This window comes from Lithobates pipiens, unplaced genomic scaffold (genome assembly GCF_037356315.1).
Source record: "Lithobates pipiens isolate NorthernLeopardFrog02 unplaced genomic scaffold, aLitPip1_a1.2 Scaffold_19, whole genome shotgun sequence".
Classification (NCBI taxonomy): Eukaryota; Metazoa; Chordata; class Amphibia; order Anura; family Ranidae; genus Lithobates; species Lithobates pipiens.
The window spans coordinates 578,577,165-578,601,246 of record NW_027507764.1 but is presented as its reverse complement, the minus strand read 5'-3'; the positions used below and the strand labels follow the sequence as shown (position 1 = coordinate 578,601,246).

The following is a 24,082-nucleotide window of genomic DNA, read 5'->3' as shown; positions in this document are numbered from 1 at the left end:
TGTTCCAATCAGCCTTTGTCAGTTCCAAGTCATTGTCCTACATCCTCCATAACATTAAGAACAATAAAATATCCAACAGGGATGGTGGAAACACCTCATAATGGGCACAGCGTGTGTTCATGCTCGGAATTCAGGACAGTGATGGTGAGAGACCCTCATAATGGGCACAGCAGGCGTGAAGATCCAGGAGCTTAGCACAGGGATGGTGGGAACCCCTCATAATGGGCACAGTAGATGTGCAGACCGGGAACTCAGAGGAGGGATTTTGGGAACCTCTCTTAATGGGCACAGCGGGTGTACAGACCCGGGAACTCAGCACAGGGATACAATGTTGAAGGAGTACGGTGATGTTGCTCCCTAGAATTAGCCAATCAGAGAAATCTCAGTTTTGGGTGGACTTTTGATCTCATTGTATATATTGAAGTCATTGGGGTATTACAGAAAGTTGTAAGTTATGTGTTGTGCGATTTTATTCCATAGGATGAAGGGCAGACCCCGCTACACATTGCTGCCTGGGAAGGTGATGAAGCCATGGTGAAGTTTTTACATCAGTGTAAAGCCAACCCCAACATCACCGATAAGGTAATCGGAACCTCTAAAGCCTGGTACACAGTATTTGTTTTTTTTATTCGTTCAACCCAGTGTGCTGAACGAAATAAAAAAAACGGAAGAGATTGGGAGGAGCCTCTGTACTAACAATCCAATGTTAGTACAGTGATCTCCCCCCACTGAGCTATAACTCCATGTAACCCTAACACAAACCCCCCCCCCCCATCCCTGTAATTTAAACACTGATCCTCACTTTAATCCCAACACCAACCCTCCCTGTATTCCTAACACTAACCCTCCCTATAACCATAACTCAAATCTTCCCTGCAACCCTAACACCAACCGTTTAAACACTAATCCTCTCTTTAATCCCAACACCAACCCTCCCTGCAACCCTAACACCAACCCTCCCTGCAACCCTAACACTAACCCTCCCTGTAATCCTAATAGAACCCTCAATATAACCCTAACTCAAATCTTCCCTACAAACCTAATACCACCAACCCTACCTGTAATTCTAACAATAACCCTTCCTGTAACCCTGACATTAATCTTCCCTTTAATCCAAACACAGACTTTCCCTGTAATCCATACAATAATCCTCCCTTTAAACCCAACACTAACCCGCTCTGTAATACTAACACTTCCTGTAACCCTAACACTAATACTCCCCTTAATCTCAACACCCACCTTCTCTGTAATCCTAACACTAACCCTCCCTGTAACCCTAACTCAAATATCACCTGCAACCCTAACACCAACACTTTAAACACTAATCCCAACACCAACCCTCCCTGTAACCCCTAACGCTAACCCTCCCTGTAACCCTGTGAATCTGTCATGGGGCCCCCTACTGGCAATGCCTGAATGGTCAGGTGTGCAGCACTTACTATTGTGAGCTGTGTCGGCGTCTGCTGGTGTAGCACCTGCCACACACCTCGCATACTTCAAAGTCTTGCAGGACACGGCTGCTAACGGGAACTGAGTTCCTGTTGTGGAAAAAGTACAGGAACTCCGTTCCCATGCGTTCCCGCAGGACTTGAGCCCTGCCTAACACTAACCCTCCCTGTAACCCTAACTCAAATCTTCCCTAACACCAACCCTCCCTGTAATCCTAACACCAACCCTTCCTGTAATCCTAACACTAACCCTTCATGTAACCCTAACTCAAATCTTCCCTGCAACCCTAACACCACCATTCCTCCCTGTAATCCTAACAAGTATTAGTATTACAGATACTCCCTTTAATCTCAACACCAAACTTCTCTGTAAATCCCAACACTAACTGTCCATGTAACCTTAACACAAACTTTTCCTGTATTCCTATATTTTTGCTGACATGGGGGGCTTTTCTTCTCTGAGCCCACACAGGAATACATAGCTGATTCTTTAAATAACTTCTTTATATTACTTTTACTTTAAATACCCCAAGACATCTTTTTTTTGGGAAGGTTTTACTATGGTGGATAACACTGGTTACTGGAGGACTTTTTTGTTCTCACCATAAAATCTGGTTCTATCAGCACACACATAATACTGTATGTGTGCACATGTCTCCACCTAGTGGTCATATTCAAATTCACACCTTAATGTAAAAGGCAGGCTTTTTATGCTTATTTCTTTTACCCATTCTGGAGGTTCACTTAAATAAATAAAAATAAAATAATTAATAAATCACTTGATAAAAATAACTTAAAAGGCATTTTACAGGGCTCACTAAATACACTCAAAATATTTTGCATTAATATATTAAAGATTTATCCATGGTGCCTTCTTCTGTTTTCTACAGGTGGGCATTTTTTTAGTTGGTCAGAATGTTATAGGCAGACTTATGCCCTGTACACACGGTCGGACATTCCGACAACAAAATCCGTCTGATTTTTTCCGGCGGATTTTGTCCTAAACTGGTGTTGTATACACGCGGTCGGACAAAGTTGTCGGAAAATCCGATAGTTCGGAACGTGATGACGTTCGTTACGACGGGACTACGTTCAGGCTAGTAGCCAATAGCTTTGGTCTCGTAATTTGATCTGGGCATGTGTGGCATTTTGTCTGATCAGAATTTTATACAAACGATTGGAAAAAGTCCGATCCGATCTTTTTGTTGGAAAATTTGAGATCCTGCTCTCAAATTTTTTCCGTCTGAATTTCCGATGGAAAAAGTCCAATAGAGCCCACACACGATCAGATTTTCCGACAATATAATCCAATCGGACCTTTTCCGTCGCAATTTACGACCGTGTGTACAAGGCAATAGTGCAAACTCCGCTTTAATCAGATGGAGATGTTACTCTTATCCTACAATCTCTGAAGTCTTGTCCTCATGTTATACATTTCTCATATTGCAATAGCATGAGTACATAAAAGCACTTATATAAATCATTAATACCCAGGAGCTTGCGCTCTAATGTGCCTTATCACAGGCACACTTTAGGCTGATGTGATCAGAGTCTAAGCAACTGAGTGATATATTTGTGAAAACGGCACACATTGCAGGAAGAATATTCAATATTTATACGAAAAATGGGAACGGCACCCTGAACTTCAGTGCTGCAAGGCAATAGTGCTAATCACAGGGGCGGACTGACCATTCGGGGTCTCGGGCACTGCCCGAGGGCCCCATGCCACTAAGGGGCCCCATCAGGGTTGCCAGCCTCAATAAAACCAGGGAGAGTATGTAAAAATCTGTGTTTTTTTAAAAATCCCAAGATTATAGCTGCCCTGCCTCTCCAGTATCTTTTCAATGTGTGTATGTGTATTCTGTGTGTGTATACTGTGTGGCCCCATAATCTATTGCCTAGGGGCCCTATAATCTCCTATTGCCTGGGGGCCCCCTAATATCCTATTGCCTGGGGGCCCCATAATCTTCCCCTATTGCCGGGGGCCCCATAATCTCCTATTGCCCGGTGGCCCCATGAGTTGTCAGTCCGCCCCGGCTAATCACTAAGGTCCTGTACTATGTGTGTATACTACAGGAGTGCATTGAAAGGAATGGAAAGCTGTCAAGCTGTTTACTGATAATTTTTGTTCTCTGCAGCTGGAGCGGTCAGCGCTGCACATCGCGGCAGAGAGAGGGAACACCGCCATAGTGGACAATCTGACTGACAAGTTTAATTCGAATGTTATGGCGCGCACCAAGGCAAGTAGATATTTTTATTCATCGGCATACTTTTTTTTCTTACTCCCGTTTATTAACAGTTGAGAATTATTTGCTAACCTTAATAATAGCGGCGTATTTGTGCTGAGGAAGACTCAGGCTGGCCTTCGTAGTAAAACAAGACGAAGGGTTGATGCTGGCCATGCATTAATCACTTGGCTGGCCAAAGACCAGACCACTTTTTGTGATTGCGGCACTGCGTCGCTTTAACTGACATTTGCGCGGTCGTGCGACGTGGCTCCCAAACAAAATTGATGTCCTTTTTTTTCCCCCCACAAATAGAGCTTTCCTTTGGTGGTATTTTATCACCTCTGCGTTTTAAATGTTTTGCGCTATAAACAAAAAAAGAGCGACGACAATTTAAAAAAAAGCATTATTTTTTACTTTTTACTATAATAAATAACCAAAAATATAAAAAAATATATATTTTTCAGTTTAGGATGATATGTATGTATTCTTCTACATATTGTTGGTTAAAAAAAAAACACAATAAGCTTTTGCGCAAAAGTTATATTTTTTGAAAAACTAAAGATTTTCGAATAAATGATGGGAGAATCGTGCGAGAAATGTAATAAGAAAAGAAAATTTACAGAGAGAAAATAAGATTATTTTCTGTAGCAACATGAGGTGAAATTGAAGGCTTGGTTTGCCGAATTTGGAAAAATCAATGGTGGCATCATCGGATCACAAAAAAAAAAAACGTTCTGATTTTGAAAAGAAAATTTGTTCGCATTTCGACCATGTATGGCCTGCATTAGTCTTATGATTCAGACATCCTTGCTAGGCACAACAGACAAGTCAGTGACCTCCCTATGCTCAAAACATCACAGCTTTGTCAAGGACCTTCCCCCAACCTTCTTATTGGGTGATGGATTAGCAGCTACTGATATGGTCATCCCTCTGCTCTCCCATTCTGTAATAAAGCCTCCAGGATAAAGCCGGGTACATTACAGTCTGATTGTACTAAGTGTATTTATTTAATTTATTTTTATATTATAATTTTATTGTTATTATTTAGTTGTTTATTTTTATATTTATGATTGCACAAAGTTTATGTTGAATAGTACAAAAATAGAAATGTCTTCCATATTGCTAGTAGTAGTCGGTTACATTCAACTGAACTTGTTCTATAACGTTTTAGCCCTTGTACACACGGTCGGAGATTCCGACGGAATGTGTCCGATTGGACCATTTTGTCGGATATTCCAACTGTGTGTGGTCTCCATCGGACTGTTTCCGTCGGAGTATCCGACGGACCAAGTTTTCCAACTTGTTGGTAAAATTTCCAGACAAAATTCTCCAATCGGACATACTCCGATCATGTGTAGAGAATTCCGATCGGACAAAGTGCCACGCATGCTCAGATCAAATTCCTACATCAAAGCTATTGGCTACTAGCGTGAACGTAGTCCCGTCGTAACGAAATTAACGTCATCACGTTCTGAACAATCGGATTTTCCGACAACTTTGTCCGACCGTGTGTATGCAACAGTTTCGGACAAAATCCGTCGGACAAAATCCGACAGACAAAATCCGACGGATTTGGTTGTTGGAATGTCTGACCATGTGTACAAGGGCTAACACATTTGACAGCTTATCCAAGCTCTTTTTCAGTTCTCATGATTGGCGGCTATATACTGTACCCCAAATATTTAGAGCTACACAGGTAACTCAGTCACATTGATCCAGTCACACTGGAATATGTCAAGGCAGATGTTGATTGCCCAGCTTGTATTCCATCGGAAGTCAAAAAGCAGATGCTGGTCTGTGTGGGTCGGTTTCTTGTAGACATCAATGTCCAGGTCCCCCCCCCCCCAGACATGTAACACAGAATCCAAAAGGTGTAATTTTTTATATTCTTTGCCTCTTTCTGTGTAAAATGTATGTTTTTATCCCCAGAGTTTAGAAATATGTCTGGTGGTCATCTCTACAACGTGCTTAGCGCTAATTAGCACCTTAACATATCCATACAATTCTAGCAAACCCTTGAAGAGTGTACAAGGCTATTGCTGAGCAGGGTGTTACAATGCACTAATATAATCACATATTTGAGTAATTATAATAGCAATATTTGAATGGATTTAGTGATTTTTAATAAATGATTTTGTTTAGTAGCCCAGAGTTTAGCTTTTAAAGTAAACCTGTCATAGGAGAAATATGGGTGCTGTGATAGGATAATAATGGTAATACTTTCGATGTCAGGATGGAGACACCTTGATGCACATTGCCTCTCAGTGTGGACACCCGGAGACGGCGCTGTCGTTCCTGAAGAAGGGGGTCCTGCTACATATGCCAAATAAGGTAAGATCACTCAATGGGGACACATACTGCAAGTAATTGGGAATACAAATGGGGGGTTTCAATGGCATTACATATCCCCCTTTGTGATCAGCTCATTAAAGAAAAAACACATTTGTTTCTAAGTCTGTGATCACCCTAAGCCCTTGTACACACGGTCGGACATTCCGACGGAAAATGTCCGATCGGACCGTGTTGTCAGATAATCCGACCGCGTGTGGGCTCCATCGGACTGTTTCCATCGGAATATCCGACGGACCAAGTTTTCCAGCTTGGCTATCAAACTTTCCGACATCATGATCCGATCGGACATACTCCGATCATGTGTAGAGAATTCCGATCGGACAAAGTGCCACGCATGCTCAGATCAAATTCCTACACCAAAGCTATTGGCTACTAGCCTGAATGTATTCCCGTCGTAACGAAATAACGCCATCACGTTCTGAACAATAGGATTTTCCGACAACTTTGTCCGACCGTGTGTATGCAACAGTTTCGGACTAAATCCGTCAGACAAAATCCATCAGACAAAATCAGACGGATTTGGTTGTTGGAATGTCCGACCGTGTGTACAAGGGCTAAGAGAAATAAATCATACCTGTTTGCTAAAGCCCATTTTTTTAGACTTTTTTTTTTTTTGGTAGTGAAGGAAGAGATGGAGATGACTCAACTTTGTAGATATAGGCAGCCTTAAGTGCAGCCTCTGAAATTACCAAAGGGCATCATATATTTTCAGTAAATTTAATGCTGCAGAAAACTGTACGAAACGTAATAACTGTATAAAAAATAAATCAACCAATGCATCTAACTCCTAAACGTCAGTCTTACGAATATTTTCCTTTCCCTGGCCTAAATAAGCACCTAGGTAAGGAAAACACAGACTACTATTGTGACTCTAATTGGGTTAATAAAAAAACTCACTGGAGCGCTAGGCTGAAGGGACGATGGGAGCAGCTGGCTTCAATACTCAGCCATGCACTGAGAGCCAGCTGTTAATCAGGCAGGTGGGTTGATCCTGACAATAGTGTCAGGATTCCAGAGCCTCTGCCATATCAGCTGATAGTGGACAATAGCCCACTATCAGCTGACTCTGGGTCAAAAGAGAGCAAAAGTAAATGCACTCTACAAGAGAAGTATGGATATAAAAGCTTTGGGTCAAACTTCTCTTTTTAAAAAAGTGTATTGGAGTCAACTGGCAGCTCTATTTGTAATAGGACTTCCAAACGTAGTTGGTCCTTAGGAAAATTCAAATATAGGCTAAGGAATAGAAGCACCACTCCATGCATATCTCTGAAGTCTCTAATACACACGATCAAATTGTCCGGCATACTTAGTCCGCCGAAACGCATTTCACCGGACAATTCAATCGTGTGTGGGCTTCAGCGGACTTTCTCAGCGTAAAGTCCGGCGGACTTAGAAAGTATTTTTGCAGTCCAATCTTTCCGCCGGACTTGGGTTTCAGTGGACAATTCGTTTGTCAGTATGCTAGTCCGGCGGACTAAGAATGACGCATGCTCAGAAGCAAGTACGAAAAGGAAGCTATTGGCTATTGAACTTCCTTTTTCTAGTCCCGTCGTACGTGCTCTACGTCATCACGCTAGCAAACGCCGGACTTTCTGTGTGTCCGTGTGTGGCCAAGTCCATTCGGTAGAAAGTCCGCCGGACTATCCGCCGGATTGTTTGCCGGACTAAGTACGCCGGACAATTCGATCGTGTGTACGCGGCATTATCTATTCAAATAATAGCATATCTAGTAGTAGTTGGTCCCATTCAACTAAACTTGTCCTATAATGTTGAAAACATTTTGTAGCGTCTCCAAATAAATTAGAACTGAATTAGTGGCTTAGATAAGCATCTTCAACATTACAGAACAAGTCCATTTGAATGTGACCAACTACTACTAGATCCTCCAAGTTCAAAAGTCCAGAATAACACTTTTTTTAAAATCACCTAACAAAGGCCAATATATTTTAGGGGTTGTTAGAGTCCCTCTTCAGCGTTGCAAAGGATCAAAAGTCTAAAATCTGGACTAAACAATATTAAAATACTGATATTATAATGCCGTGAAACAAAGGTGAGACACAAAGCTCTTGAAAGAACTGTTAGCATCAAACTTTAAGTGCGTCTAATATTGTCTGGTGTAGATTTCTGACATTTGATCATTTTCAACTGTGCAGATGTGGGAACTCTCAGAACCTTGGAAAAGCCTTGGTTTTCCCTTGACGATTTTAGTCTTTTTTTGCCCACCATCCCAAAGTAAGACTCCAGCAATGAGTCTCAACCCACCTCTGAGTTTTATGAATTCCTATCTGCTTCAGCAGTGGAATAAACAGGATTTCACTAAATGAGAGAGTTATAACCGCTGCTTGAACTGGAGGAGCACAGTAGTAACAAATTGATGGAAAGAAGGTGGATGGCTGTTGAGTTGTTAAGCTAGTTTCTACTGTTAATTCCTCCTTTCCTTTGAGAAATACCTCTGTATGTTATTGCACAACCACTAATAATGATATAAGGTATAAAATGGGAAACTTTGGACGCCCCATGCCTTGGATATACCTATTTGTAATTTCCAGGCACAGACCTTGGAACACAAGCAAAGATAAATTGCTGCTCGATGGCCTTATTTGGTGGTTTCTGTCCAGCACTTACAAAACACTTATCTATTAGTGGACTCTTACAATAAAGATGAATTTTCTGTCTTTATATGGAAATTAAGCTGTTTGGAATGATACCGTATAATAAAGCATGGATCATCTGCACAGCCAACATAGCCTACTATATGGCCCAGAGAAGCATACAGACACCCAGACATCATGAGCGTGGCAGGAGAAAATGGCCAAAGCGGAACATATGAAGTCCAAATGTATGTATGTATGTATGTATCACAAAAAGCCAACGTGTTACAGGGTTCAGAGTCTCACTTCATCAGGGCTTGGTACTGTTTAACAAAGCATGTAGTAGACTGATAAAATTTGATGGATCCCGAGGGGCAATTGGTATGATCGCTCCATAGATCTACTAAGTACCTAGTCAGATTAACCTCCATATGGAAGGATCATACAATTTCCCAGATCCAATGTAGAATGTCCGCGCCCCTTCTCTACTCCTGTGTATTCCAATTATATCAAATCAAAGGTCATACAGCTACAAATACTTGCACAAATTGAATAATCAGTCTTATAACACAAGCTGCCAGCAGGATAATACGTCCAACCCTCTCAGCGTGCAACAAATCTCAACTAGTAAAACAAGTTAAGGCTGCCATAGACCGCTCAAATAATACCTGCTGAATCAGCTGACGTTTAAGTTGTGGGTAGCTTGACAAAAGTAAATTTTGCAGCAGAAATTTGTCGAAATGGAGCCTGAAAGAAAGAGTGACGGCTGTCATACAATAGCTTTCAGGGGAGACTCCTTCATTAATGCTGTTTAGCCTGAATGAAGGAACCTATTATATATTTTCTTGTGCAGTCCATAGGCTGAGGACAGAACTCTATATGTGTGTGGCTGGACTTAGTCAATAGCTTCTCCCAGTTTAGATAATTAATGCTCATGCAAAAAGCCAAGTTCTCAGCCAATTAATAGTAATGCTCCACAATGGTCTTCGGTATCATAGCATTCCTTCCAGGCACAATCACACTGCTGGATAATTGGGTGACTATGGGTGACTTTGCTGGAAAATTGGGTGACTTTGCACTAACATCTCAGGCAACTCCTCTGCATTCCCAGCTTCAATTCCAACTCTGGTCATATTCCCTGTGCTGATGGACTTCCACCTTCCAAATCCTGTTACTAGGTATGGCCGTAGGCTCCATTGCACGTCCACCATCCCAAAACTAAAGATTAATGAGATAAAGGTTTGTTCCTGGGCAGCCACTTGTTACTTTCTGTCAGGTCCTAGTGAAAAGCACTTTAGGATACCTACGGTTAGTCCTTCTGTTCTGAAAAATGTCAAGTCCACACTAATTGCCCCTCAGGATGCCTCCAACTGTATCAGTCAACTACATACTTTGTTTGTCCGTAACAAGCCCTGATGAAGTGGACCCTTTGAACCCTGCATCGTATTGGCTTTTTATGTTACAAGAGTCTAAAGAAAATTAAATCTGGACTTTTGGCAATTTCTTCCTTGCACAACCAGTCCCCACTCAAATATAGACTTAGCCTTGCAGCACCACGCCTGGGAGAGCTACCAAAGGACACTCATTGCCCTCTACACAACGTATGACCTGACTGAGAATATCTATCGCTTTAACAGATCTACTGGCCCACACCTTTCTTCTACTACCCAAGCATCCTTATGCTGACTGTCAGTAACACATTCTCGTATATAATAAACTCATCCAGATTGCCCCTTTCCTGCCAGTTCAGTCCAACCTAATTGCTGCTGTCCCTACAGTTTCTGCATTTAGTTGGTGAAATATTGAACTTTGTGTTTATGGTCTGCCTATACTGGCTCTGTATGCCAACATCCAAACTGTGGCATGTTTTTCCTGCTCCTCTATTGGTGGCTTCTAGTGGACCCAGAGTGGGCAACATCTCTTTTTCAATCCATGCTCTAGTGCGCTCAGTGTGCCCTGTGCAGTCATAATATATGATATTGTTAGTATGATGCTCAGCCTAGGCTTTTGAATAGGAGTGCGGTTGGCACTTAATAGTTGGCCTACATTACTGTTTTGGGTACACTGAAGTGTAAGCTCCTCTGTGGCACAGAATGATTCAGCTAATTCAGTGCCCTCTAAAAAGCGCTATGGAATTTGTTAGAGTTATATAAGAAATTAAATACTTCCAAGATATATATGTTTCTGCATAAATTGATGGTGCTATATAAGTACCTGTAATAAATAAATAAAGTAATAATCTGTCATACTGTGTACAGTCAGGCGCAGTGTGTCTCCATGCCGCTGCCAGGAGAGGTCACACCGCTGTGGTTAAAGCATTGCTTCAGAAGGGCGCTCACGTGGATGCCCGGACTAAAGAGGACTACACCGCTCTGCACATCGCCACGGAGGCCTGCAAGCCACACGTAGTACAAACCCTGCTTGGATTTGGTGCACAAGTACAGCCAAAGGGGGGAAAGGTAATGCCTGAAATACTGGTATTTTTTTTTTGCATGCCTCAGAAGTAAGTTTGGTGTAATAAATGGCACTTGCTGAGATTTCATTGACCTCACCACTACAAATTTGATTGGCTGAAATAAATGAATGTAACATCTTTGTTCTTTGCACAGCCATGCTAAATAGGTTGAGCACACTGGGGTCTAGTTATAAAAAATTTGCTGAACAAATGTCACAAGCATTGGTCCAGCCCTCTCAAACTTTGACCATTTTTTGCTTAATAAGTTGATTTCCTTTGACCTTCAGCTCCGTCTAGTGGCCATAATGTAGTATTTTCCTGAAAGGCCTCAATCAAGAAAAATACAGCATTATGGCCACTAAATGGAGCTGACAATCATGGGAAATCAGTGTATTAAGCAAGATAAGTTCAGAATTTGTGAGCACTGGGTGAACACTTGTGACGGTAACCGGAATGTACAGTCAGACAAGCCAGAAAGTCAGGAAGCCAGAGATCAACATAGTGGAACAGCAAGCAGAATCTGGAGCCAGAAGGGATGTCAGCCAAGCAAGTCTTTAACAGGAACGCAGGAGATAGTCTCTGTGATGTTGACCAAGGCGAAGAGAGAGATCATCTGGACTGGACGGCTTAAGTAGGCAGGACTGACGAGCAGGATATCATCAACAGGTGAGTCACTGTGGAAAGATAGGAGCTGGCAATTAGCCAACAGCTGAGCGGGCAGCCCTGACACTTACTGTACTGTTGACACATTGCATTTGCTGTGCTTCGCTTCAAAAATTATACTCCATGTTGCTTTCTTGGTTCTTCAAAACCGTCTCCACAGCCCCCATGGGAGCCTATGACAACACTCGCTAACAGCACCTGCAGCTTTTGAGAGGCTTTTATTCAGTGTTAGCTTTGCTTTGTTTTGGGGGTATTCAGGGAGTCACCTCATCGTGGCTCCGGTCACTCACAGTGCCAGAGCCGCGAATATGGAAGACACGCTGAGGGCAAAATGTCAGCTCCCTTGGCGTGGAACGGCCTACGATACAGGGAGGAATTGGTTCTAAGGTAAGTATTTCATAATGAGCTACTATTTGGTGCATAGTAACACATTATGCCTTTGCCTTACAGGGTTTTTATTTTTTTCTGAGGGTATACAACCCCATTAAAGCAAGTGTAAATGAGCCCTGTAGTGGATAATAGAGCTCTGATACATATTCCAAGCATTGACCCACAAAAACGTGAGAGTGCAAGGTTAGAATTGCTTAAAAGGTCGCAAGGTGGTCATGGTAGTAGTGACAGGGGGACTCCCGAGAGAAATTAAGGTAGAATGATGTCCTGGGTAAGGAAATAGATTTGACCATTTGTGCTCTCCCCCTGGTGTACTAGAGGAGCATAAAAGTTGTAGCTGGACTCCCTGATCATCCACTGGGCCCCAGGATCCCGCTCAGATTGCCCTGTGCCTTGCCTATTGTTTTTTTTTTTATAAACCTCTAAATGTCCCCCTGAGTCTTTTCTCTACTGTATCATATGTGTGTATATGAAAACGCCCTTTTAAATGCATGTTCATTGAGGGAAGGAGGGGAACACAGGAAGGCTGTATATTGTGTACAGCCATGGCCAAAACTTTTGAGAATTACACAAATATAGGTCCTCACGATGTCTGCTGCCTCAGTTTTTATGATGGCAATTTGCATATACTCCAGAATGTTATGAAGAGCGATCAGATGAATTGCAATTAATTGTAAAGTCTCTCTTTGCCATGAAGATGAACTTAATTCCATAAAAACATTTCCACTGCATTTGTGAAGAAGGTTTCAGGGCGCCCAAGAAGGTCCAGCAAGCATCAGGACCGTCTCCTACAGTTTATTCAGCTGTGGGATCGGGGGGACACCACCAGTGCGGAGCTTGCTCAGGAATGGCAGCAGGCTGGTGTGAGGACATCGGCACACACAGCGAGGAGAAGACTTTTGGAGGATGGTCTGGTGTTAAGGTGGTCAGCAAAGAAGCCACTTCTCTCCAGGAAAAACATCGGGGACAGACTGATATTCTGCAAAAGGTACAGGGATTGGACTGCTGAGGACTGGGGTAAAGTAGTTTTCTGTGATGCCTTTTCCAATTGTTTGGGGCATCTGGGAAATACCTTGTCCGGAGCAGAAAAGGTGAGCGCTACCATCAGTCCTGTGTCATGCCAACAGTAAAGCACCCTGAGACCATTCAAGGGTGGGGTTGCCTCTAAGTCAAGGGAGTGAGGGGCCCACTCACAATTTTGCCTAAGAACACAGCCATGAATAAAGAATGGAACAAAAACACCCCCCCGAGAGCAACTTCTTCCAACCATCCAAGAACAGTTTGGTGAGGAACAATGCCTTTTCCAGCATGATGGAGCACCTTGCCACAAGGCAAAAGTGATAAGTGGCTTGAGGAACAAAACATCAAAATTTTGGGCCCATGACCAGGAAACTCCCTGGACCTGAAACCCATTTAAAACTTGTGGTCAATTATCAAGGGGCGGGTGAACAAAAAACCCCACATATTCTGACAAACTCCACTGATTATGGAAGAATGTGCTTCCATCAGTCAGGATGTGGCCCAGAAGTTGATTGACAGCATGCCAGGGGGAATTGCAGAGGTCTTGAAAAAGAAATGCTTGTAATTATACTTCAGTATACCATAGTAACATCTGACAAAAAGATCTAAAAACACTGAGCCTGGGTTCACACATATGCGAACACAGACATTGCATTTGATTTGCACCGTATTGCTGGTGCGGATCGCATGCGGTGTCTGTGCAATGCGAATTCAGCCATACAGTTGTATGGCTAAACTCGCATTGGATTGTACTGGAATCGGATCACATTGGGTGTTCACACCCATACGATCCAATTCCTGTCCGAATTCCACAGTTCGCAACTGTTATCTGTGAACCGATCTGGGGGTGTCATTAACTTTGTATTGAGAACCACGGCGGTTTGTAGAGGGGAGTGTGAACTGCCTGCGGGGGGAAATGCGATGCAGGAACTGGCGGTGGAATGAATGAATGAATGAATGAATGAAATATTTGTATAGCGCACAATGCGAACTGAATCGCCGATTGTGCTGGTTCCCACATCGCAAGTGTGTGAACCCAGGCTAAGGCAGCAGACATTGTGAAAATTATTATTTTGTCATTCTAAAGTTTTGGCCAGGGCTGTACATTACACCTTGTTGTTGTTGTTTTTTATTTATTTTTTCCTCTCCTTATCTTTAAAGTGATTTTAAAGTCCTAGGCCTTTACGCAGATGGACATGTCTTGTCCCATCTCTGTGCCTACTGAAGCCAAAGACATAATTTCCAGAAGCACTTCAGCACTGGCAATCCATGCACTTCTCCCATAACAGGTTCTCTTTAAATGTCTACACAGTGACCGCTTGAGATCACATTAAAAACAAATACTTCTTAAATTGGCCTAACATGATATTTTTTTTGAACGTTTGAGCAAAACAAAAATCCTTGCCTTACCTTTTGATTATGTCCTAGGACCAGGAGACACCTCTACATATCGCGGCCCGAATCAAAGATGGCGAAAAAGTGGCTGAAATTCTGCTGAAAAGCGGAGCCGACGTTAACATGGAACGAGCCGTGAGTGCAGATCCCTTTTGCCTGGGGCTTTCATAGAAAGACAATGGAGATAGCTGGGAAGATAAAAATAATTAGACTGTAACTTGATTGGCTATCAGCATGCAGGGCCGGTGCTACCACTAAGCAAACTAGGTGGCCACCTAGGGTGCACTGCCACCTAGGGCGCAGCCATGGCCATTGCCACCGTGTTCTACTGTTACCTCCTCATCCCTGGTAGATATCAAGGGGGTGTAGAGTTAAAGGGGGGCAGTGTGTACAGAAAGGGGTGTAGAGTTAAAGGGGGGCAGTGTGTACAGAAAGGGGGGTGTAGAGTTAAAGGGGGCAGTGTGTACAGGAAGGGGGTGTAGAGTTAAAGGGGGGGGCAGCGTGTACAGGAAGGGGGGTGTAGAGTTAATTTAAAGGGGGGCAGCGTGTATAGGAAGGGGGGTGTAGAGTTAAAGGGGGCCGTGGGTACAGGAAGGGGGTGTAGAGTTAAAGGGGGGCAGTGTGTACAGAAAGGGGGGTGTAGAGTTAAAGGCGGCAGCGTGTACAGGAAGGGGGGTGTAGAGTTAAAGGGGGCAGTGTGTACAGGAAGGGGGGTGTAGAGTTAAAGGGGGCAGTGTGTACAGGAAGGGGGGTGTAGAGTTAAAGGGGGCAGTGTGTACAGGAAGGGGGGTGTAGAGTTAATAGAGTTAAAGGGGGGCAGCGTGTACAGAAAGGGGGGTGTAGAGTTAAAGGGGGGCAGCGTGTACAGGAAAGAGGGTGTAGAGTTAAAGGGGGCAGCGTGTACAGGAAGGGGGGTGTAGAGTTAAAGGGGGCAGTGTGTACAGGAAGGGGGGTGTAGAGTTAAAGGGGGCAGTGTGTACAGGAAGGGGGGTGTAGAGTTAAAGGGGGCAACGTGTACAGGAAGGGGGGTGTAGAGTTAATAGAGTTAAAGGGGGGTAGTGTGTAGAGTTAAAGGGGGCGGTGTGTACAGGAAGGGGGTGTAGAGTTAAATTAGGCCAGTGAATATAGGAAGGGGGTGTAGCATTAAAGGGCGGCAGTGAGTACAGGAATGGAGTGTAGGGTAAAAGGGGTGGCATTATGTGCAGGAAGGGGGGAAATGCATACATTTTTTATGGGGGGGGGTGCAAGTAACTGTTCTTGCCCACTGCGCAAAAAAGTTTAGCACCGGCCCTGTCAGCATTTGCACACTATTCAGACTCGCATAACTGTCCTTTGCCAGCATGTTACAAAGTAGGACTCTTGTTCTCTATGGGAAGCAGTGGTCTCTCTGCAGCGGTACGGCACTCCTCCTGCTGCAGCTAGAGCTCTCCAGTCATCCAGTCAGCAGGGTGCATGAGAGGCAGCTCTATTGACAGCAAGAGTTCTCCTCTACAGAATGCTGGAAGGGGACAGGCTTTTCTACACAGGCTGTGGCTGCATTTTACACAAAATAAATTGTAACGGCACAATTGTCGTTTCGAAGCACCTAGAATGTGCTTAGCTGATTTAACTAAAAGCTGGGCTTTAACCACTTGCTGACCAGCAGTTTAACATGTCCTGCTGGCTGGTGGCTTTGTTGTTCCCCCTGAGAACTTCCTGGTTTACAGGCACGCACGCACCCTGCCTCTTGTGCTGTGGTTGGACACAGCATGAGTTTGTCAGCAAGTGTGCAGCCAGTTATTTTGGCTGTGAACCTGCTGATGGCTATGGCCAACCACAATTTACAGACCTGTGTGTGTTCGTAAACACAGAACACAGATCTGGCTGCTTCTGCTTCCTGATCTCACTTATGTCGCGTACACACGATCGGAATTCTTGTCTGAAAAAGCTCTGATGGTTTTCCCGATGGAATTCTGACGGAATTCCGCTCAAGCTGTCTTAACTACACACGGTCACACCAAATTTAGTTTATAACGTGGTGACGTACAACACGTACGACGGGACTAGAAAAAGGAAGTTCAATAGCCAGTAGCCAATAGCTTCCGTTTCGTAGTTGAATCTGAGCATGCGTGATTTTTGGCGTGTCGGAATTGCATACACACGATCGGAATTTCCGATAGGAAGTTTTTCTGTTGGGAAAATTGAGAACATGCTATCAATTTTTGGCTGGCGGAACTTCGGACAGCTAAATTCCGATGGAGCATACACACGGTCTTTTTCTGGCCAGAATTCCGATCGTGTGTACACGGCATTACTATTAAGAGTTTTACCCCATAAATTGTAGATGCTATAACTTTTACACACTATGTGTGTGTATACTGTGTGATTGTATACTGTGTGTGTGTATACTGTGTGGCCCCATAATTTCTGATTGCCTGGGGGCCCCATAATCTCCTATTGCCCGGGGCCCCATGAGTTGTCAGTCCGCCCCTGTCTACAAGTAGTAGACTTTATGTGTATACGGATTAAGCAGGCTACTGGCTACCTTATTTGAGACCTAATAACCCCCATTAAAGGGACCCAAGTATTCCAGAGCAATATATTATGAATGCCCCCGAACCCGCACAGGGATTAATGCCGCAATTTGTCATGGGCCTCCCACTGATCACCAATGTAAGGAACATTCTTCCCACTGATCACCAACGTAAGGAGAATTTTTCCCACTGACCACCCATGTAGGGAACATTCTTCTTACTGATCACCAATGTAAGGACATTCTTTCTTCTAATCACCAATGGAAGGGCATTCTGTCTTCTAAGCAAGCGAATAAAATGTTTTATTTTTAATACTAACACACTATAGGCTCCTGAAGAAGTGACTAGGTTGCGAAACATGTAACATTCATTCTGGTGTAGTGGAACCCTAACACCTGGAAGAACCTGAACGATATGGTCTACAACTAGATATACATTTATCACACCATGCCTGGGATAAGTTTTATTATTGACTGAATATTTTGTATACGCTTTATAACGTTATTTAAAATAATGTATTTTAAAGTGTTGGCCTATATGCCTTTAAAGTCCATATCTGTGACATTTAAGATATTGTGCTTTTTTTTTTTTTTTAATCGTCAGATAAATTAGATTCACAAAAATAGCAAAATCTAATAAAAAACAAAGAAATAGTTACTATATTCTGTCACGTTAATATGAAATATTCTATATGAACATTATATATACTCCTATCCAGCCAGGAGGTGGAGATCTCGGCTTTTTTTTTTTTTTTTTTTTCGTTTCAAATTGCTGGTTATAAAAAGCCTATTGTAGCTCAACTCAAGTTTACACTCAAAGGAGTCCCAGACAAGCAACCCCTTTCCTTACTGGACAGTCGAGTCTGAAGTTTGAATCAGACGAGGCCAGCTGGAAAGTGGCTTATATATAAAACATCTTAAAAAACTTTAAAAAATGTTTCATTGACCCAAAAGCATTATAGTTTTTTTTGTTACTTTTGGGGAAAGTTTAGCAATAAACAATTTCTTCCTCTCAGATACAGTAAGTAATCATGGATAGCAATGATGTTCCCAGCTATTTGGTCATTTTTCCCACTGACCAGCAATCTACAGGGCATTCTTCCCACTGATCACCAATGTAAGGAGCATTCTTCTCACTGATCGTAAATGTGAGGAGCATTCTTCCCACTGACCTCCAATGTAAGGAACATTCTTCCCACTGATCACCAATGTAAGGAACATTCTTCTCACTGATCACCAATGTAAGGAGAATTTTTCCCACTGATCACCAATGTAAGGAGCATTCTTCCCACTGATCACCAATGTAAGGAGAATTTTTCCCACTGATCACCAATGTAAGGAACATTCTTCCCACTGATCACCAATGTAAGGAGAATTTTTCCCACTGATCACCAATGTAAGGAACATTCTTCCCACTGATCATCAATGTAAGGAGAATTTTTCCCACTGATCACCAATGTAAGGAACATTCTTCCCACTGATCACCAATGTAAGGAGAATTTTTCCCACTGACCACCCATGTAGGGAACATTCTTCTTACTGATCACCAATGTAAGGACATTCTTTCTTTTAATCACCAATGGAAGGGCATTCTGTCTTCTAAGGATCATTCTTCCCACTGATCCCCAATTTAAGGAGCATTCTTCTCACTGATCACCAATGTAAGGAACATTCTTCTCACTGATCACCAATGTAAGGAGCATTCTTCCCACTGATCACCAATGTAAGTAGCTTTCTTCCCACTACACCAATAAAGTGTAGTGGGAAGAAAGCAGTTCTTTCCACTGACCACCAACGTAAGGAAAATTCTTCCCACTGACTACAAAAGTAAGAAATACACTACCCATTGACCACCAATATAAGAAGCATTGTTCCCATTGTCCACCAATGTAAGAAGCATTCTTCTCACAGACCACCAAAGTAAAGGGCATTCTTCCTTCTGATCACCAGTGTAAAGGGCATTCCTCCTACTGACTAGTGACTACCAATGTAAGGAGCATTCTTCCCACTGATCACCAATGAAGGGAACATTCTTTCCACTGATCATCAATGTAAGGAACATTCTTCCTACTGACTGCAAAGGTAAGAAACACCCTACCCATTGACCACCAATGTAAGAAGCATTCTTCTCATTGTCCACCAATGTAAGGGACAATCTTCCCACTGACCATTTTTGTAAGGGACATTCTTCCTACTAACCACCAATGTAAGGAACATTCTTCCCACTGATCACCAATGTAAGGAGCATTCTTCCCACTGACCACCAATGTAAGGAACATTCTTCCCACTGATCATCAATGTAAGGAACATTCTTCCCACTGATCACCAATGTAAGGAACATTCTTCCCACTGATCATCAATGTAAGGAACATTCTTCTCACTGATCATCAATGTAAGGAACATTCTTCCCACTGATCACCAATGTAAGGGACAATCTTCCCACTGATCATCAATGTAAGGAGCATTCTTCCCACTGACCACCAATGTAAGGAGCATTCTTCCCACTGACCACCAATGTAAGGAACATTCTTCCCACTGATCATCAATGTAAGGAACATTCTTCTCACTGATCATCAATGTAAGGAGCATTCTTCCCACTGACCACCAATGTAAGGGACAATCTTCCCACTGATCACCAATGTAAGGAGCATTCTTCCCACTGACCACCAATGTAAGGAACATTCTTCCCACTGATCATCAATGTAAGGAACATTCTTCTCACTGATCATCAATGTAAGGAACATTCTTCCCACTGATCACCAATGTAAGGAACATTCTTCCCACTGATCACCAATGTAAGGAGCATTCTTCCCACTGATCACCAATGTAAGGGACAATCTTCCCACTGATCATCAATGTAAGGAGCATTCTTCCCACTGATCACCAATGTAAGGAGCATTCTTCCCACTGATCACCAATGTAAAGAACATTCTTCCCACTGATCATCAATGTAAGGAGCATTCTTCCCACTGATCACCAATGTAAGATGCATTCTTCCCATTGGCCACATATGTAAGGAACATTCTCTACCAGTGTAATGACCAATAGCCAGCAATGTCAAATGGTCCTGACCTTGACCCATTGACCACTAAGAGTGTCCTTCTCTCTAGTTGTTGCAGATGGCTGACAACACATGCTTTTCCAGTACTGGTATGACCTTCTATTGCTACCTGGACTGTCCATGAGTTCCTCTACTTTTGGGGTGCCCAACCTTTTGAAGAGTGAGAGCCACTTAAGCGACTTGGTAACCAGTCGCGGGCCACAATGTGCAGAGCAGGCGGATGACAGGTCCATGCAGAGTGGACACGGACACAGCCCACTCTACTCTATGGGTCCTCCAATCCGATCCGCCCTAACGGAAGGGGATTGATCAGTTTGAAAGTAGCCCAGTAACCACTGCGTAGATATGCACATATATACAATGAAAACTGACATTTTAATAAGTCTTCCATTCATGTATTGCCTGCTGTTGCTGTCCCTGGCAGAGTGCATTTGGTATCATTCCGCCTGTGGCAAGAGACGGCGCTATACAGGAAGCATCAGCTTATACAGCTCTGCTTCACAGCTGCTTGCTTTGCCGGCTTCATTAACAACACAGATGCTCTGGGATGGCGGGTCTGCAATCCATGATCTGGGCTTGCCAATCTGCCATCCCACAGAAGGAGGTCGCGGGCCACATCAGAGGGCTCCGCGGGCCACATGTTGGGCACCCCTGCACTACTTATTCATTAGTGTGATCACTCTCCTCATCACTCAATGCAAAGACTTTGCAAAAAGGTGTTACAGGAGAACTCCCGGTAATGCTGTAGTGAAACATTGTGGCATGGTGTGTGTTGTCAGACAATGCTGTATGCTTTTTTTCCCAGAGTGACCACAACCATGTAGATATATAAGAGTATAGTGTCATGCATTCCCCATGTTCATTTGAGGGTCAGGAGGAATGTGCAATGCAGCCAGAACCTGAATACAGTATACTGGTCTAAGACGTGAGTGTACTTGCAGCAGGGCTGGTGCAAGGATTTTTGACACCCTAGGCGAAACCTAATTTTGCTGCCCCCACTGGCTCCACTCCTGACTCCACCCCCTTTGCCTTGTCCATGTGACAGAAGGTGCCGCTATACAGGAAGCATTGGATCTTCTTCCGCTAGCGTGCACCTCTAATTACACTACCGGTCGGACAGAGCAGCTGCCTGAGACTGAGTTACATTACAAGTTTGCAGAGCATGCAGACATGGAGGGAAACCAGTGGGCAGGCGCCCCTAGGCAGCAGTGCGCCCTAGGCGGCTACCTAGTTTGCCTAGTGGTAGCACCAGCCCTGACTTGCAACAGTGTAGTAATGACTGACTGAACTCTGGAGCAGGACGGAGGAAAACTGTTCATAAATGTCAACCATGTTTTCTTATTCTCTTTGGCAGAATGGGGAGACGGCCATGCATGTGGCAGCTCAGTATGGGAACATCAAAATGATCAGCGCCCTGATCGAAGAGGGAGGAGAGGTCACATGGCAGTCCAAGGTTGGTTATACTTTTTGGAGGATATTTGATTGATGCTGAGTTACAAGTCATCAGCTCTTTTTTCATTCTGAACACTTATCCTGTATTTCTGTATTGAAACCTCGAACACAACTGCAGACCACCACCAGAGGTATATATGTCTTTTATATATATATATATATATATATATATATATATATATATATATATATATATATATATATATATATATATATGCACAGTTGTGCTCATAAATTTACATACCCTGGCAGAATTTATGATTTCTTGGCCATTTTTCTGAGAATATGAATGATAACACAAAAACTTTTCTTTCACTCATGGTTAGTGTTTGGCTGAAGCCATTTATTATCAATCAACTGTGTTTACTCTTTTTAAATCATAATGATAATAGAAATTACCCAAATGACCCTGATCAAAAGTTGACATACCCCAGTCTATTGCCCCCTTTAACATCAATGACAGCTTGAAGTCTTTGGTGGTATTTGTGGATGAGGCTCTTTATCTTCTCAGATGGTAAAGCGGCCCATTCCTCTTGGCAAAAAGCCTCCAGTTCCTGTAAATTCTTGGTCTGTCTTGCATGAACGGCACGTTTGAGATCTCCCCGGAGTGGCTCAATGATATTGAGGTCAGGAGACTGAGATGGCCGCTCCAGAACCTTCACTTTATTCTGCTGTAGCCAATGATGGGTGGACTTGGCCTTGTGTTTTGGATCATTGTCATGTTGGAATGTCCAAGTACGTCCCATTCGCATTTTCCTGGCTGATGAACGCAAATGTTCCTCCCGTATTTTTTGATAACATTATGCATTCATCTTGTCAACAATTTTGACCAAATTTCCTGTGCCTTTGTAGCTCACACATCACCAAAACATCAGCGATCCACCTCCGTACCTTTCATCATAGGCCTTGTTGATTTCTCTCCAAATGTAGTGTTTATGGTTGTGGCCAAAAAGCTAAATTTTGGTCTCATCACTCCAAATATCTTTGTGACAGAAGGTTTGAGGCTTGTCTCTGTGCTGTTTGGCATATTGTAAGTGGGATACTTTGTAGTATTTGTGTAGTAATGGCTTTCTTCTGGTGACTCGACCATCTTTATTTAAGTGCTTCCTTATTGTGGATCTTGAAACAGCCACATCACATGTTTTCAGAGAGTCCTGTATTTCACCTGAAGTTATTTGTGTTACATAGTTACATAGTAGGTGAGGTTGAAAAAAGACACAAGTCCATCAAGTCCAACCTATGTGTGTTATTATATGTCAGTATTACATTGTATATCCCTGTATGTTGCGGTCGTTCAGGTGCTTATCTAATAGTTTCTTGAAACCATTGATGCCCCTCGCTGAGACCACCGCCTGTGGAAGGGAATTCCACATCCTTGCCACTCTTACAGTAAAGAACCCTCTACGTAGCTTAAAGAGGAAGTAAACCCTGATGAGTTTACTTCCTCTTTGATTCCCTGCAAAGGTAAAGCATAATGGACTACTATGCATTGTATACTACCCCATTATGTGTCACTTACCTGACACAGGAGCCAGCGAAGTCGCCGCTGTCCCCTGTAGTCCGGAGCATCCATCTTTTCGGTGGGTCTCGCTGCTCCGCCGCTGTCATTCGGCGAAGCCACGATGACGTCACTCCCGCTCATGCACACGGGAGCCGCCACTCGTGGCATATCGCCGTTGACAGCGGCACGCTCAGTGCGCCTGTGCGCCGCTGTCTACAGCACATGCGCTGTAGACAGCAGTGCCTGTCTTTCGGCAAATATATTTCTTGGACCTACAGGTAAGCCTTAATCTAGGCTTACCTGTAGGTCAAAGTGGTTTGTAAGGTTTTACCACCACTTTAAGGTTAAACCTCTTTTCTTCTAATTTTAATGAGTGGCCACGAGTCTTGTTAAACTCCCTTTTGCAAAAAAGTTTTATCCCTATTGTGGGGTCACCACTCACCAGCATGGTATTTGTATATTAAAATCATATCCTCTCTCAAGCGTTGAGGGGTTTTTTTGGATCCCCAACAATTTTTCTGGCAGTTGTGGCTGAAATTTTAGTTGGTCTACCTGACCGTGGTTTGGTTTCAACAGAACCCCTCATTTTCCACTTCTTGATTAGAATTTGAACACTGCTGATTGGCATTCTCAACTCCTTGGGTATCTTTTTATATTATCCTTTTCCTGTTTTATACAGTCCAACTACCTTTTCCCGCAGATCCTTTGACAGTTCTTTTGCTTTCCTCATGATTCAGAATCCAAAAACGTCAGTGTAGCACTGGATGAAAGATGCAAGGGTCTGTCAAGAGTCCAGAAACTCGTTGACCTTTTATACACACACGCTAATTACAAGAAAACAGATCACAGGTGAGGATGGTTACCTTTATTAGCCATTCAAACCCCTTTGTGTCCACTTGTTTGCATGTTATCAGGCCAAAATCACCAGGGTATGTAAACTTTTGATCTGGGTCATTTGGGTAGTTTCTGTTCCCATTATGATTTAAAAAGTGAAACGCAGTTGATTGATAATAA

General features: G+C 43.2%; 1 protein-coding gene across 1 annotated transcript in view; it reads left to right on the top strand.

The window, feature by feature from the left end:
- LOC143998115 (uncharacterized) overlaps positions 1-24,082 on the top strand; it is a 195,754-nt gene that overhangs the window by 37,398 nt on the left and 134,274 nt on the right. Inside the window, exons 7-12 of the mRNA XM_077493859.1 lie at positions 481-582; positions 3,587-3,688; positions 5,909-6,007; positions 10,878-11,078; positions 14,576-14,677; positions 21,470-21,568. Of these exons, the coding sequence (XP_077349985.1) occupies positions 481-582; positions 3,587-3,688; positions 5,909-6,007; positions 10,878-11,078; positions 14,576-14,677; positions 21,470-21,568 (705 nt within the window). The remainder of the gene's footprint in view (positions 1-480; positions 583-3,586; positions 3,689-5,908; positions 6,008-10,877; positions 11,079-14,575; positions 14,678-21,469; positions 21,569-24,082) is intronic.